At 41.5% G+C, this 18247-nt stretch overlaps 1 protein-coding gene across 2 annotated transcripts in view; it reads left to right on the forward strand.

The window, feature by feature from the left end:
* The window catches only part of SLC9A9 (solute carrier family 9 member A9), a 663428-nt gene that overhangs the window by 543609 nt on the left and 101572 nt on the right, over positions 1-18247 (forward strand). The window contains exon 14 of one of the 2 annotated variants that reach the window (XM_059885432.1): positions 2273-2348. In XM_059885432.1, coding sequence (XP_059741415.1) covers positions 2273-2348 — 76 coding nt within the window. 2 annotated transcript variants of the gene reach the window in all.

Below are 18247 nucleotides of genomic sequence, written 5' to 3' on the forward strand. Positions count from 1 at the left end.
AGGAATTAATGAGCATTCCATAGCTGAGGACTATTACTGCAAATGTCATTCAACTGGGCTACTGCAGAGTAGGGGCTAGAAGCCTGGGCCCCTGATTGCCAGCTAAGCTCACCACTACACAGCCCACCTTAGCTGAGAAACAAACAACCAAACAAAAAAACAGAAATTTGCTTAACTCCTTTCTATCAGTTTTCTTCAATGACTATCTTGTCATCAGTGGATGTTACTAGCTATCAAAATTAACTATGCCTCTTGATGGATTAAATTTATAACTCCTTATTGTTCTTAAAAAAAAAAGAAAGCAAAGAAAGCAAGAACTCCCCAGTGTTGGCCTAGAACTTTTCTACCTAGTTTAGTTTAGGGAGAACAGTTTTACTCTCCCAGCTGTGCCCCAGCTGCTGACCTGTTTGAGAGATGGTGACTCAGAAACAGCTTGCAAATGTTCCAAGATGATGAAGAAAACACTAAGTATAGCAACAACTTTGCAAATCTGACACCTTTTGCAAGATAGAAATAGCTAGAGAAAGGTTCAAGGAAGAATGGAAATTGAACTGGACACCCTGGTTTCCTTCTAGTGGAAATGTAATTAATAAATTCTAACTCTAGATAACAGGGCATGGCATTCCAGGTGTATCAGAAAACAGATCTATGGAACTCAAACATCCATGGAAAGATCATGGATGTCCCACTGAGGAGCTTGGGGGTGGGGCATGAGGTCAGGTAAGTTTGAGAAAAGCTTCCCTCTCAAAAGTTTACAATGCTCACTTATAAATTAAAGATTCTAAAAATTTCTATAAATAGCAATCCTGCTTAACATGCTCAAACCCACCTTTTCCTGAATGATTAGCACAGGATTTCCATCAACATCACATGGAACAGTGGCATGCTAAGGAACGCTATTTAGGAAACTGTTCCGTGTTGGAAATCAGAGGTCCTCAAACACCAGTGAGAAAGCCTGCCTGTTTGGGTTCTCATTCTGTTGTTGAGTTTCTGTTTCAATCATTTTAGACAGAGTTTAGATGGCTGCCTAGAAAGGGATCACACTTAAGCTTTCTTACATCCCCATTTCGTTTGTGAGGCATGGAACTGAAGCCCCTGCTGTGACATGTGTTTTGGAGCAGAATCCAGCCTTTTGTGTTCAGTTATTTATCATTAACCATCAGTGGTACTGTCTGGAGAGGGGAATAAAAAGTAAATACATTAAATGAAGCAAATTAACTTAGATTCATCTAAAGGCTGGCTTTGGAGCACCCAGTGGTTTGTCACTGTCTTCCATGCATCCTGATTTCTTGAGAATGTTCACTTACTTGTGGACTGTGAACTCTTGAACCATTTGGGGATGGAAACCAAGGGTCCAAACAAAGCAATGAAATCCATTTTAATATATAAATGCTTTTAATGATGGAGATAATTGCAACTGATTGAAGTCTGGAATTTTCTTTTCTTAATACGTGAAATGGGATACAAAGAAAAAGATTAAATGTCACTGAATCTCCTTCATACCACACTGCAATGTTCATTATCATCCACCTTTATAAAGTCCACAAAAATTTTTCACCTTTTCCCTTTTTCTCCCATTTTTATCATCTACTGTTACATAATCACCCACCAAATGCTTTCTTTTTGTCCTTCTTAATTCCTTTTCTTTGTCCCTCCCACTGTGGTCCTTTTGGAAAAGAGAGGGGAGGCAAGGGGGCTGGGAGATAAACACATTCAGTTATTATAGGCTTCTTAACAAGAATGTCTATTTCAAAATTTCAGAATTGAAGGGAAAGATATCAAGAAATTAACCAGGGCCTTTGGTAGTGATCTATCGAAAAGAAAATGAATGAAAACTAGTTTAACAATGATTAGACTGTTAGCCCTTTAGTCTTGACCTTTTGGTAAATCATAAATAAATACCATCCAAATTTGAGAGAAGTAATTGCCAAATTCCCACAACAGCAATCTGACAGAAATATCATTTTTATTGGTGTCAAAAAAGTGGCATTTCTAAGCTGTTTAATAAAACAGGGGTTATTAAGAAAAGTAAATGTTGAATTATGCCACAGGAGTCTCATCCATATGGCAAGATCTATGAGCTAATTGCTTGGCAGCTACTTCACCATTTAGATAAAAATGCCTCTACCTGGAAAGTTTTTTTTTTTAAGTGGTTTAATTTGATATATAGTTAAAATATACTGAATACATATTATATATTAATGTTGATATGTCAGTATTTTATATTGATCATTTCTCTAATGACTTCTTCTACTGTCCCTTCTCCAGGAAGCAAATAATTTGGGTAAAAGCACGACAAAATCAGAGAGCGCCTGGCTCTTCAGAATGTGGTATGGCTTTGACCACAAGTATCCTTTGGTAATGATCATCTTCCAGCTCCTTCTACACGGCAAACATGAACTTTGAGCACCTCATCACTGAGGTGTGTGCCTCTGCTCGGCAAGAAACACCAAAAGGTAAAGTGAATTTGTGACCAAATTAACCGAAAGGATGATTTCAAATAATCAAAACGTATGTCATTTATACTTACGTGTTGCGAAGAGCTAACGTGAAATCTCTCAGAAACAACTGGATTTGGTGTGTGTGTGACAGTCTACAATTTCCTAACGCCAGATGACAGAATCGTGGAGTCTTGAAAAACGGACCTATCTTACTAATTTTACTGCTCATCCCTTTGTAAAAATATCATATTTCTGGTGGAGTCAGTCAGGATGACAAAGCTCCTTCACCCTTCTGCTAGGGACCCATTTATCTGGTTTTGTTTCATGCTGTAAAAAATGAAAGGGGAGGGGAGAAGGGAGAAGGAATGGTCCAAGGAGAAGAGTGAGTCCCGTCATCACTGTGAAATAATACTACTTTGTTTTCCAGGAAACACTTGAGTAAGTTTTTTTTTTTTTTTTCTAGTGAAGGGCAATTTTAAAATTCTAGCAATCAGTGTAAACATGGTGGCTCGATACACGTTGCCCTGTGACTCACAGGGCTAAGAAGTCAGGCCTGGAGGGCTTTGCCATTGTGAGTTGCAGTAAGCGGTCCATCTCTAATCCCAGGCAAAAGCGCCACAGAAGAAAGGAAAGAAATGCGCTGAAAATTGAATGTGTTGGGTCTTTGTAGTTAGTTTTCCACAGTCACAAATCCCTCTCCTTTCAGGGAGAAAATGTCAGTCACTGGGTGATTTTAAAACAGCTTGGCAGTGATTAAAGCCACAGCAGATCAGTGGGAGAGGAAGAAGAATTAAGAACGGGTAAAAGAAAGTCAAAGAATAAGATGAAGAAGAGGTAAAAGTGGAAAGGGAAGAGGAGGCAAGAGAAATACAGGAAATTCACAGCAAAAAGGAAAACAAATTAGAGGAATAACTGCAGAAAAATACAAGTACGATTGACTCGAATAATCAAAAGTAAATCAAGGTTAAAATTCGAAAGCAATTCTGGGAAAGTAGAGCATTCCAAGAATTATGAAGTAGAGATGTGGAAGGTAGAGGCTTTCTGAGACTATGGTTTTATTTTTCCGTATTCCTGTTATCTATGGACAAATACCTTGTCTTGCTCAATCTTGAGCTTTCGTGGACAGTGTGAGCTGCCTGCACCCTAAAAGTGGCCCATCTTGGCCATTAACTGCCTCCAGGAGGTGCTGTACCCCATTAACCACTCACTGGTCCCTGGCTTTTAGCAGCTTATGCAGGTTTATGCTCCAGGTTGTGTTTCTTCTAGAAATACATCTCCCCTGCCATTGCTTAGGTATCAATAACCAAATTTGTAAGAAGTTGTAAAAAGCTGGCTAAAGAGTACATATGCTTGGTTATGACAAAATGTACAGGAAGATAAAGTTTTGGGGTTCCTGGACCCAAGATCTGACTTGTGTGAACAGAGGCTTCCCCATCCATCCAAGCAATGTGCTGGATACCAGCTCAGTGTCCTACAACTCGACTCAATCCTGACATTGCCCATCTGGATACAGTGTCAGATCCTCTCAGGTAAGGGCTTGGTCCCACAGCCCTCACCACTTCAGATGCCAGCCACAAGCCCAGGTTGCTACCTCTGCTTCCAATCTATCAGCTACAGGTTGGAGGTTCCATGACCTCCTCCTTGGGTTCGATTAATTTGCTAGAAAACTTCACAGAACTCAGAAAAACGTTTTACTTACTAGATCACTGGTTTATTATAAAAGGATATAACTCAGGAAAAGCCAGATGGAAGAAGTGCACAAGAGAAAGGACACGGAACCCCCATGGACTCTATGGGTACACCACTCTCCCCAAATCTCCGCCTGTTCACCAACCTCTAAATTCTCCTCAGCTCCATCCTTTTGAGGTTTTGTGGAGGCTTCATTGCATAGGCACAATGGATGAATCATTGGCCCTTGGTGACTGAAATCCATTACCAGTCCTTCCCTCTTTCCCAGACGTGGGGAAGGCGGGGCTTGAAAGTCCCAACCCTCTAATCACATGGTTGGCTCTCCTGGTATCCAGCTCCTGATCTTAGATGGGGTCCAAACGTCACCCATTAACATAACAGAGGATGCCTTTTTGCTTTCATCACTTAGGAAATTTAAGGGTTTTAGGAGCTCTGAGACAAAACTAGGGATGAAGACCAAATTGATATTTCTTATCATAAACCACAATATCACAAAACGGCAAATCAGAAATTTGATAAAAGGTGGTTCTGTTCAAATTCTGACAGTGTTGTAAGGAATGCTTTACAATGAAGAAAAGAAACAAAATGGAAAAAAATAACTGGGAGACAAGAAAACGAAAGTGGCAACCCTCCCCAAGTTGTATCTTAGAGCAGTACACTAAATTCAGATGATGTCATAGACTTTGTCCCACGTTTCACCAGGGGATTATTTCCATGTGATTATGGGCAGACTAGCAAAAAATGAAGGCAGACTTAACACTCTTAGTAATATCTCTTCTCATGGTAATTTGTCCTCCTGTGCATTCATTCTAGAAATTGCAGGACGACCATCACTGCATAAATATATTTTCTCTTAGACAACAGAGCTTTTATATCCCAGTTGTGCTCTGAATTCATACCCAGAGAGTAGCAAAACCTACAAATTTCCACTCTGTACACTCTTGATTTATCTGTATTTTTAGAGATAAATTATTCTCTTGGCATTTATGTTCATTCTGTTGTCCCCCCAGAACCCAGGTGCTGTGCCCCCATGGACCTCATGGGTAGGCTATGCCAGGTGCGATCAGGGTACAGCTGATCTCCCTGTTCCAGGGTCAGGTTGCCTGGCTCAGGCCAAAACAGAAATTGTGAGGCCGAAAGAAATGGACCATGCAGTTTGGAGCCGCTCAAGTTTCATTTTAGTAAAACTGCATCCTGCAAATGAAATGTCATAAAGAATTACTGGCAAAAGAAAAAGAAGAATAAATGAGCCTTTGTATGTACCTTTATCAGTCAGCATCCTCTGGAGAAACAGAATCAGTAAGGAGTACACACGCACACTCGTATACATACGTACACCTATACACATACACATACGCATGGGTTTACTTCAAGGAAATGGCTTATGAGTTTGTGAGGGTGGCAAGTCCAGAATTTGTAGGGTAGGCTCTTAATCTAGAAACTCTCAAGCAGGAGCTAAGATTCAGTAATCTTGAGATAAAATTTCTTCTTCCTCAGGGAAACCTCATTTTGCTCTTAAGTCCACTCAACTGATCAGATGAGACCCACTTATGTTACTGAGGATCATCTCTTTAAGGTGAACTGACTGTAGGTGCTAACCACACCTACAGAACCCTTCATAGCAACACCTAGATTAGGGTGTTGTTTTTTTAATTGGAGTATAATTGCTTCACAGTGTTGTACAGTAACATGAATCAGCTATAAGTAGACATACATCCACTCCCTCTTGAGCCTCCTTCCTACCCCTCGAGGTCCTCTTACAGCACCAAGTTGGGCTCCCTGTGTTATACAGTGGCTTTCCACTAGCCATTTATTTTCCTGTGGTAGTTTTAGAGTTTGATTGAATAACAAGGTAGTCTAGTCAAAAAAAGACATAAATCTTAAGTGTCACAGTACTCAGTTCACATTCAACTATTGTCCAATATTCAGACTCAAAGAAGAAACATCCTCAACTCACCATCGGTATCAATAAAAAACAAGTCACCATTGCTCATATAGTTTTGTTTTCTTTTTTTGCTTTATCATAGCATAATTAATATACACTATTGTTTTTGTTCAGTCACTGAATCATGTCTGACTCTTTTGCAACCCCATGGATTGTAGCCTGCCAGGCTCCTCTGTCTGTGGAATTTCCCAGACAAGAATTCTGGAGTGAGTTGCTATTTCCTTCTCCAGAGGATCTTCCTGACTCAAGGACTGAACCTGTGTCTCCTGTGCAAGAGGTATCTCCTGCCCTGCATGTGGATTCTTTACCTCTAAGCAACGAGGGAAGCCCAGTTAATACACATGCATTCCTATAAAAATTTTCCAGAAGCTACAGAAGAATAAAAATGATAAAAATTAGCATTCCATAAGGATGAACAATGGCCAAGTACTGTGTTGAGTGCTTCACATTATAATTTCATGTCACCTCCACAGCTCTGTAGGCGGGTAGGAGGGTCTAAGGGTATAATACCACACAAATGGACTACTGATTGTGTCCACCTCTGATGAAACAGCCTGAGCTCTCTCATTCAAGAACGTTGCTGGAAGCCTATGGTGCCAAAATTGATGATTAATTAAGATTGCATTATGATTCCCTGTGGGCAGCAATTCTGAGTCATACGATGCAAAGCAGAAATTGAGAAGGGGAAGATGTTACTGCACACCAGTGCTTTGCCATCAAGAACATTATTTTGTTTAATCCTAATAACCACCCTTTCAGTTTCATTCTCACAAAGCCTCTCTTTGAGGTGGAAGAAACAAAACCTCAAAGGACTTAAATAGCTTTCTTAAGGTTCCATACCTAGTGTCGGTTCCATGGTTCAAGCCCAGATCTATCACAGTCTAAAACCCATAAATACCTTTAAATGAACTTTATCATTAACAACTCTGTGTTCTTGATAGCCCTTATTTACATGCAAACCCCATCTCCATGCCTTCAGAATGTCACTATTAAAGCAGTGACTATTATGACTGCTCACACTGTATCGTGCAGAGCTCACATCTCATACATTTGTTGACTATATATGGGGTGATGCTTTGAGAAGACTCTTGAGAGTCCCTTGGACAGCAAGGGGATCAAATCAGTCAATCAACCCTGAATATTCATTGGAAGGACTGATGCTGAAGCTCCAGTACTTTGGCCACCTGATGCAAACAGCTGGACTCACTGGAAAAGACCCTGATGTTGGGAAAGATTGAAAGCAGGAGGGGAAGAGGGCGACTGAGGATGAAACAGTTGGATGGCATCACCGATTCAATGGACATGAACTTGGGGAAACTTCAGAAGATGGTGAGAGACAGGGAGGCCTGGCTTGCTATAGTCCATGTGGTCACAAAGAGTCAGACACGACTTGGTGACTGAACCCACACAAGGTTAGGGATCCTGGTAGGTCACCCTAAGGACCTACCACCCTACCACTGAGGAGTCTCCAAGTTTCTGAATCAGGTTCTCAGCTTTTCAGAGGCAGAGTTCAATATGCCAAAGACTCCAAGAATGGCCTAGTTTCATAGAGATGGATGCACTCTAGCCAAGCTCCAGGAGGGACAAGTAGAAAGCAAACGTCAAATTCCTAAATCATCATAGGTATCCTCATGGCAGGGAGGGAAATTCTTTTTTCTTTATTTCTTTACTTTTAAATCTATTTTCGGCTGCGCTGGGTCTTCGATGCTGCACATAGGCTTTCTCTAGTTGCAGTGAGTAGGGGCTACCCTTCACTGTGGAGTGCGGGTTTCTCACTGTGGTGGCTTCTCTCGTGTGGTGCACAGGCTGTAGGGCATGCGGGCTTCAGCAGTTGTGCTCCCAGGCTCTAGAGCTCAGACTCAGCAGTTGCGGTGCAGCTGCTTAATCGCCCAGTGATATATGGGATTTTCCCCATAAGTGATCGATCGACACACGGGATCAAACCCATGTCCCCTGCATTGGCAGGCAGATTCTTAACCATTGGACCACCAGGGAAGTCTGGGGAGGGATAGTCCTTCCCAGCCTTTGGAAGGGTCAAGTCACAATCTGGTCCCTGATGTCCCTCTGGCCCCCTCTCTTCGTCTTGCTCACTGGCTCACTCTACTCCAGCCCCCGTGGCCTTCCTGAGATGCACCAAGCACCTCACTGCTTCAGGGCATTTGCACTGCTCCTCTTCCTGCCCTCTCACTTGGGATACTCTTCTCTCAGACATTCACATGCCTCCCTCCTTCACCTCTTTTATCCAACTTGGCAGTGAGACCTTCCAGGTTCCATATTTAAAGTAGCTGTCCCAAGAGAAGCACTCCCCCACCCCTTCCCTGCTTTGTTTTTCACCGTTATGCTTATTACCATCTGACGCTGTGTGTATTTTTTGTATTTGTTATAATATTCTCCACCAACCAGGATATATGCTTTTTGGGGACAGGGATCTGAGTCTGTACTCAAGGCATAGAATAGTATTTAGCACACCATGAACACTCAATATATATTCTTTGAATGAATGAATCAAGCAAGCAAGTAACATTTTCTATCCAGGGCACCTTCATTCTACACACTGATGTAACAGAAAAATCCAATTAATTATCTGAAGGTTGCTAAGTGTGTATGAAAGCAGAGCAAGGCAGAGCAGGTAATCTTAGTTGTTTTCATCCAGGCTGCCTTTTAGCCCCAAAAAGCACACCCCCATGGACACCCACCTCTCCCCTAAGCCTCAGTGTCCCTGTCAGGGACAGCCACCACAGTCCACTTGGATCCCTATTGCCTCACTGATCTCCTTCCTATGGTTGGTCCATCTCCCTTAGGTTTAATTAGTACACCTGATCTCGTCTAGGCAAGCCTGGCTCTGGCTTAGAAGCCATTGTCTGTCTGAGAGACTGTATCTTATCTCAGCAATTGTGTATTGATTTTATTTGTGTACAGAAGTCAGAACTTTAGAGCTACCTATCATCCTCACTGACAATCTCTTATAATGAGAAGAAATTGATGCCCCCTTATTCAGATTTTAAGACACCGGATAAAACGGCTCGCTTAGATTCACAGTGTTACAGCTGGTGTGGGAGTCGTAGGTTGCCCCGTTCAGTGGTGACTAACAATGCTGCTGGACTGTCTGCTTCCTACTGTCTCTCTGTTTTATCATTTATTGTCTCTCTCCTTAAGTATGTGTATATATTTATTCTACAAATGTGAATGACAGAGGATAAGAACGACCTTTTCCAAAATAAAAAGGGCAGCCTAAAATCATTTTTAGCACTTCCTGTATGCCGACAACTGCCAAAAATAAGGAGTTATCCTGTGGTTGCCAGCATTTTACACAAAGAAAGCCCAAAGATAACAATGGATTGGCAAATTGACACAGTAATAGAATTACATAAAGTCACGTGGATGAAGACTTCCTTCCCATCACTGGTTTGAAATGAACTGTGCACTGAGATATTACTAACAAAATATAAGACCCATGGCAGACGTGTGGATGCTGTGGCATTTGAGTTTTCCATTAAAAAGGCTGGCAAGAAAAGTGGCAGATGCCAGACCCCCTCCTGGACCAAAGGGTGACAGATTGCCTTCTAGGAAAAGTCTAACGTGAACATCAGGATAATCCAAAATGATGCTTGGAACCAGGTATTTAATGGACTTAAATGGAATGGCATTGTAGTCTTAAAAGAAAAAAAAAGAAGGGAAAAGAACACGTTTCCTCTTAAAACTTGACAGAATTCATTATATCCCACACAGACGTGCTTATTTTAAATCATAGGTATGAATATTGTGAGCAGCAATTTCCATTTTAAATGATGATCACTGCATTGCAGTTTTTTCTTACTCTGACTAGCTGAAGCATCTATGAATTATTTATTGGACTGGTACTGTGGCCTTGTGAATGACTTGAGTTTACTTCGCAAAAAACTCTCAGAGAAACAAGGAATATTAGCTCTGTGATTCCTGTTTTATAAATGAGGCAACTGAGCCCAAACGAGGGAAAAGGCACCTCCAAGGTCAGTGAAGGACTTGGAGGCAGCATTCATAATCAACAAAGAGTGGGCTGTGTCCACCTGAAGAGTCCACGGGTCCCTGTTCCAGGAGTCCCTCCACTGAGCATTAATATGCGTGTGATGCTATTGCTGTAAGTGTGCCTGGCCTACAGTTGGCGGTTTGACATGATAGCTTCTTGAGTAGCTCATCAAAAACTTGACCAGTCTGTAAGTAGGGTGTGTTTTACTTTAAGCACAAATCCAGAAGGATAGCAGAGGATATAAGTAAGATGCTTTTTGTTGAACTTATTGAGTGCCTACTATGTGCCAGACAACATACTAGGTAGGTGTGAGGCCAACAGCAAACGAGGTAGGTAAGGTTGACTTTCCTGAGATCTTGATTATTTGACTCATTAAAATCAGTCCTGACCCCAAAGCTCCTTGAAATGCCAGGTGATCTATAGTGCGGGAAAGAGAGACATTGGCACCACCAGAGTTTAATGGGGGGAATTTTTTAGGGAGCCATAAATTAAAATAATTTGTCACCCTTACTTGCAAAATGTAACCAGATACCTCTGTAAGTGGTTTCAGAAAGCACCAAAATTTCATACTATTTGAAACAAATGTAAACAATCAGCTTTCTGAAGACTCCCTCTAAATACATCCCTGATGGTATCCCATGTGAGGATGTACATGGCATCATAACTGCTTCCCTCCCAGGATGCTGGCTGTAGGAAAGAGCTGAGCTTCAGCACCAGTGCAGCCAGCCCTCTCACGCAGGTGGTTAATCCCTTGGGTATGCAGCTTGGTTTTGGTCATCCTTGTCCTCACAAATGCTAATGTAGAAAGATCTTGTAGATAACCTTTGATTCAGCACTTAAGTGTAATGAAATTAAAATTCACTAAAAGAAAACACTAGCTTCCTGGATCCTTGTGTTCCTTGACTGCTTGGTGAGACCCAAAGTAGGGGGATGTTATCAGTACCTGGCAACAGCTGTCTTTGTTCAGGTCATAACTTCGCTCTAACATAATTTCTTCATCCGTATCATGGGAATAATAAACACTATGCTGTGTTTTGGTTAAGTCCATTGGAAAAGTTGGCTAGTTATTTACTCAGCTTTGTACTGATGGCAATTTGTTCAATCATCTCTCAGAGCCAAAACATGATTAAAACAGTTAAATGGTGCAATTTTCTTCAGACCCTGTGGCCTAAATACATTGAAGTATTCCATAACTGGACTGAAACTTTTCTGGAGTCTTGACAAGTGACGACAAGCATGACATTGTGAATTGCTGCCCGAACATGTTGCCTAACCTACTGTGATTGTGGAAAGTTGTGGATCCCAAGATGATAATTGAGTTTTTTACAATAATCTCAGGATTCTGTAAGAGTTTTGGCATCCTTGATTTGTTTTGCTTTATCCCCTGTAAAAGTTTTAATAATAATTCTGTTAAATGAGAATGCTTTCTCATTTCATCTTCCCTGTAAGCAAAATGAAAATCTGAATTTATGCAAACAGGAAATCAGGTGACTCCTCCTCTTCTAAAATAGATTCATAAAACAAATTTCTTTAAATCCATTTTTTTGAAAAAACCTTTTTTTTCCAAAACAACTAGTTTTATTGGTTTCTGTGACGTTTAAGATGGACCTGTCTCATTGTGGCTTCTTCTTTGTCTTTGGATGTGGGGCATCTTTTTTTTGTGGGTTCCAGCATCCTCTGTCAATGGTTGTTCAACAGCTAGTTACAATTTTGGTGCTCTCTCAGGAAGAGATGAGCTCAGGTACTTCTACTCTGCCATCTTGAACCAGAGGTCCATTTTTTTTTTATCTTTTGCATACTTTCTCATTGCAAAGCACAGTGTAAGGCTTTCCTCTTTTCTGTTTACTCATGTATTCATTACATGTTTATCAAGAGGCTACCGTAAGTCATGTACTATGTTGGGCATGAGGAATACAGCTGTTGACAAGTTCTCACAGAGCTCACATTCCAATCTGGTTCTGTTTTTAAGTTTCTGATTTACAGATGTCTTCCCAGAAAATGATAATGGTGTAAAGAAAGATACACGTCGACATTCTATTCTTGGTTCTTATCAAATAGAGGAAGGTCTGGCTAAGGGTCAGGGTTTGTGGATTTATTGTAGCTTACTCACTTACTAGATGTGTCCTTTTAGGAAGTTATTTACCCTCTCTGGGCCTCAGTCTCTCAGCTGAAAAATGGGACTAATCCAAGTCCTTACCTTATAAGTTTGTTTTGAGGATTAAATGAGTTAACCCAAAGCACTCAGCAAAGTACGCAATAACGTGAGCTGTATTATTGTCATCACTACCTGTTGATGTCTGTTTCTCTTAAAAGAAGTCATCATGTAATGTAATTCGTATTCATTGCCATTTATTATTTCTGGGTGACCAAAATATCCATGATCGTGTAGGCCTGTAATAATTTTTAGTTGCAACAGCCATATTTTAAAACAATAAGAAAGCCTCAGTATCCATAAACAAAAGCTTCCGCTCGGGTTGTAAATCAAATGCAACTCTTCTGACTCAATTTGAGTCAATGGACATGCTGGGCGTTCGACACCTCCTTGTGTCTCCTGTGATGTGCATGCGATTATTTCATTTACGATTTTTCTAAGTTATAGTACTTCATCCCATAGTTATTTTTCTGGAAATGACACCATAGAGAGCAATTTTGACTTGACTGAGAAGTGCAGCAATTTTTCTGCCCACAATGGAAGCTGCACAAACCTTCAATGATAATTATTCCTCTTGTATGTTCTTGTGATAAAGGAAATCTTTTAATTGCACCTGTTAGGTGAAGCCATCATGTTTTGTCATTAGCGTTGCAATGTTACATTTGAAGATTTCTAGGCCAGTACGTACCAGATCATTTTATTAGAAATAAAGAAGAAGGAAAAAATGTTAAGGTTGAGAAAAAATATGTATATATTATCTTAATGTGATCAGTTGTGAACTTAGTTTCAGGATTTCATCCCCATAGGGGAAAAAAAGAGTATTTTGTTTAAATTGTCTTTCATTGCTACTTGGTCACTCCTTCTCAATCGCAGGAACCAAGCCATTTACAGGCTGACAACAAATCCATGTGTTATCTGAGACATGTTAGCAGCATGAGCCTTGGTTGCTATGGTTCACATATTCTCACCTGATAGGGAGACAGAGGCCAAGTCTATTTTGTGGGTGGCAGATACTCAGCCCTGATCTGCATTTGAAGCTGCCACAGACATAGCACAAGGCATGTGGGCAGACATGGCCCTGCTCTGATGAAAGTTCACTCCACAAGGCGGATGGTGATGACATATTCTCAGCATATGTCACGCCAACTCATAAATAAGAATGGGTAAAGAGGTGTATGTGCTGGTGGCAAATGGAGGAAGAAACTGTGGGAGAAATCACTACTGTTCTAGTCCTGTGGGAAAAAGTCCAGGGAGGAACTGGGATTTCTTAACATGAAATTAAACAATGGGAAGGGAAGAAGAGTATTCTGAGCAGAGGGAATACCGTGGAGGGAGGTCTCATGACAAGTGTGGCATGAACAGCTCATAGAAGCCTGAGTAAAGCTGCCTGAAAGACAGAGTTGGGAGAAGAAAGAGGACATAGTCTCCAGAGAACTATAGTGTCAGCCCATGGAGCAGAGGAGGAAACTCTTATTCCCTACACCTAGTGCAATCAAAATTCTCTCTCACTGGGACTTCCCTGGTAGTCCAGTGGTTAAGACTTCACCTTCCAATGCAGGGGGTGTCAGTTCAATCCCTAGTTAGGAAACTAAGACCCCCAAATAAACAAAAATAACTCCATAAAACAGATGTGATGTTGTAACAAATTCAATAAAGACTTTCAAAAATGGTTCACGTTTTTTAAAAATCTTTAAAAAATTCCCTGTCATTGGTATTAATTTTTTTCTTTGTTTGGTTACTCAGATGGCTAGCAGTAGGGTAATGTGTCACAGGCTAAAGAACCTTGAGAGTTCCTTTTCTGGCACAAATCTGATTCATCTGCTGACAGTCATTTATCAGGTACCTATACATTTAATGCTTCCAGAATTAAATGGAATTTTAATATTTCCCCTGGAAAAAATAAATATGTTGTTTAAATTACCTTTAATCATTTTAACTAAATTTAGTTTTAATACTTCTTTTCCAGAAAAGAAAAATATATGAGTATGCTTTCTGGCTTCTTCTGAAGCCACAGAGATAAATAAGAAATGGTGGTTGCCCTCAAGATGCCATAACGAGGCAGAGACAGGAGCCACCACTCTAAGAACTATATTAAAGTTATGAGCAAAAAGTATTATGGAAACCAGAGGTGTGTGTAACCAATTCGCCAGTTTTGGAGAATCACAGAATCTGCACGGAAGTCACTTTGAAACCAGAGGGAGAAAAAAAGGGGAGAAGAAAGAAAGAATCCGTAAGGAGCTGGACTGAGGATGTGAAGGGCATTCTGACAGTCAAACAGCTCAGGCAGAGGCACAAACAGGGTGTGAGATGTTTGGAAAATGGTAAGAGTTTCAGTGCAGCTAGATCAGCGGGGAGTGAGACTAGAGAGCTCTCATGTGGACAGATTGGGCTGGACCACACCTGTCATAGTCAAGAAGATGGATTTTATCTAATCGCCAGTGGGAGACCAAGGCCTGGCTTCAAGCACAGAGTCGCACAGTCCGTTTTGCTATAATGAGAACTCACAGCTGTGCGGAGGGGGTGACAGGGAAAACTGTAAACTTAGGACAGTTCTGGACAGTTGCTCTCAAGAACACCCACCTGTTTTCTGGGTGGATGAAAATGAGGACAGAAATGTTCTTATTCTTCTTTGAAAAACATTTGGGAACATTTGATACGTGTTTCAGGGACTTCCCTGCCAGTCCAGTGGTTAAGATTCCACCCTTGCAATGCAGGGGGCGCTGGTATGATCTGGTTGGGGAACTAAGAGCCCACATTCCTACCCAGTGTGGCCAGAAAAACAAATAAATAAATTATCACTACAGCCCTATAAAATAGGTCATTTAAATATATGTGTGTGTGTGTTTCAAAACCAGGGTTCTGTAACAACCTAGAGGGCTGGGAAAGTTGGGAGTTGGGAAGGAGGTTCGAGTGGGAGGAAACATATAGGTACATGCGTGCTAAGTTGCTCAGTCTTGTCCAACTCTCTGGGACCCCATGGACCCCATGGCTACCCCATGTAGCCCTCCAGTCTCTGCTGTCCATGGGACTCTCCAGGCAAGAATACTGGAGCCTGTTGCCATAGATCTTCCCAACCCACAGATGGAAACTGCATCTCTTGCGTCTCCTGCATTGGCAGGTGGGTTCTTTACCACTAGTGCCGCCTGGGAGGTCTCAATATATGTACTGATGCTGCTCAGTCGCTTCAGTTGTGTCCGACTCTGTGCAACCCCATAGACAGCAGCCCACCAGGCTCCCCCGTCCCTGGGATTCTCCAGGCAAGAACACTGGAGTGGGTTGCCATTTCCTTCTCCAACATATGTACACCTATGGCTAATTCGTGTTGATGTATGGCAGAAATTTAACCAATATTGTAAAGCAATTATCCTTCAATTAAAAATAAATTTAATATATTTATGTTTCAAAACAAATATGTTAAAATAGAAAGGTGTCATTTCATTAAGAGATTTTTTTTTTTTTAGCTTCCATTAAGGAAAATGATCTGGTGGTGAAATTGTTAGGGTGTACCAGGAGGTTTTCTGGTTCAAAAGCCAACTGACTCACCTTAGCTTCTGGTCTTACAGTTACCTTCCCATGGTCAGAATCGGGAGCACCTCTGACAGAAAATGTCAGATTAAAAATCACTTTCAAAGAAAAGGCTGTTTTCTGTTCCCAAACTGATAAACTAGAATGCCACCAGCCTTCAGGCCACACTCAGCCCTGGGGTTAGCCACTTACCAGTGGTAACTGACGCTTCTGAATGTAGGGGAAGAAGCACAAGAGAGCTAACCTTTTTCCAGAGGAAACAGACACATCCTCAAAACATTGCCTTTGACACTCATTAAAGCCATTTCCTTGGAATTCCTTGAAGTCCACCAGTGTGCTGAGTTTCGCTGACCTGCTGCCTGTAAACATAGCCAGAGCTGCTTTCCAACTTACAAATAGTGTTTAATAGCTGGAACAGGAAAGACCACACGTAACTGCTGTGTCCCTTTCCTCACTACCCTTTCCTGAAGCCACAAACACCTCTCCCCACATCCCTCAGCACCGGCAGCTCTTGGTTGCAGGTGCCAAGCTCTTTGCTTTTCCTTCCCCTGCTTCATGTAGACAAAGGTCATACTTGCAGCTCCCAAGAGAAGGCCAGGCTGCCTGCATGCCCTACAAGAAGAGGAGACCCCTCTCAGAAGCAGGGACCCCACATCTTAAACAGCAGAAGCCCAGAAGCCTGGTCTTTAGTTTAACCAATTCTTTTTCCTTTATTATTATTATTTTTAAAAATTTTTACTCTCAGTCTCAAGTCCTCGGGCCTTCTCTGAACTGCAGTGTTCAGAAGATGAACATTATGGTAATTGGTGATTGCACAAGCACTTTGCAAACATCAAGTGCTTCATAAAGTTGAAATGATACCAAATCCAGTGACAGTTTTATAGGCCTGAAGGCCCTCAGACTCACTACGCAGATATAAACAAAGAACTTTATTACATTTTTATTATTTTTAAATTCTAGCTGATTTTCCTGCTCTATTCAGGATTATTATGAGCACACCAGTCTCTTCTCAGTCCACAGATAGGCCTTATTGAGAAATCTTTCTCCCCAGATCTCTAGCGCTCACAATCCCATTCTTCTGAAGATGATCCACTGTGAAATGGATGCATCCCATTCCTCTATCAATTAGCCTGTTAAGAATCCCTGTCCTTGCATAATCTCACGTACACGTGGAAGCCACGAAAGTCAAACTCATAAGAGCAGAGAGTAGGGTGGCGGCTACCAGGGGAGATGAAGAGATGCGGGTCACAGGGGGCAAAGCTTCAGTCATGCAGGATGAGTAAGTTCTAGGGATCTAATGTACAGGATGGGGATTACAGTTTGTAATTCTGTACTGTGTACTTGAAATGTGCTGAAAGTGCACATCTTAAGTGTTCTCACCACCAAACAGAAAGGTCACTATGTGGGGTGATGAATTTGTTGATTAGCTTGTGATAATCCTCTCACAGTGTATTATTGTTGTTATTCAGTCACTCAGTCATGTCCGACTCTTTGTGACTCCATGGACTGCAGCACGCCGGGCTTCCCTGTCCTTCACCATCTCCCAGAGCTTGCTCACAATCATGTCCCTTGAGTCAGTGATGCCATCCAACCATCTCATCCTCTTTCACCCCCTTCTCCTCCTGCCTTCAATCTCTCCCACCATTTGGGTCTTTTCTAATTAGTTGGCTCTTCGCATCAGGTAGCCAAAGTATTGGAGCTTCAGCATGAGTCCTTCCAGTGAATATTCAGGGTTGATTTCCTTTAGGATTGACTGGTTTGATCTACTTGAAGTCCAAAGGACTCTCAAAAGTCTTCTCCAGTACCACAGTTCAAAAGTGTCAATTCTTCACGATGTATATGTATATCAAAATATCACTATGTACACCTTAAAATATATAGTATCTTTATTTGTCAACTATTCCTGAATAAAGCTGGGGGAAAAAAAATCTCTGTTCTTGACCCCCCAGCAAGTAAAGCTGGTGCTCTTGCTCTCCAGCTGAGGCCTTCCTTCCTGGCCTTGCCTTTGTATGAGGCATTTGTGTTCCTAACAGGAACTGCAGCTTAAACCCCCAATGAACACAGTTCTCTTACTAGTTCAGTCTTTGTACAAATCTTTGAAAATTTGAAGATCTGGCTCGTAGGCCTGCCTCTCAGCTGTGGAACCTCAGGCTCTAGGCCTGTTCAGAGCCAACATTTTCTGATCTACAAAATGAGTATAATCATATCTGCCGCATTTAGTAACTACAATTTTCCAATGGAATAAGGTAAGTGAAACCACTTTGAAAACTCAGAAATATCAAACAAACACAAGATGTGCTTAGTAAGTTCTTCTGCATGAAGCAAAGGTCACACGTGAAGGTAAGAGTGTGTGCCTGGAACGGACTGAAGACAGCAGCTTGGCCCATGTAGGGCTGGCCGTAAGAGAGGAAGGGATTAAAAGGCTTTTCTTGGGGAAACCTGTGGAGATTTTGAGCATCACATCAGGTGAAAATGTCTGGATTTGATTC

This window comes from Bos taurus, chromosome 1, assembly GCF_002263795.3.
Source record: "Bos taurus isolate L1 Dominette 01449 registration number 42190680 breed Hereford chromosome 1, ARS-UCD2.0, whole genome shotgun sequence".
NCBI lineage: Eukaryota > Metazoa > Chordata > Mammalia > Artiodactyla > Bovidae > Bos > Bos taurus.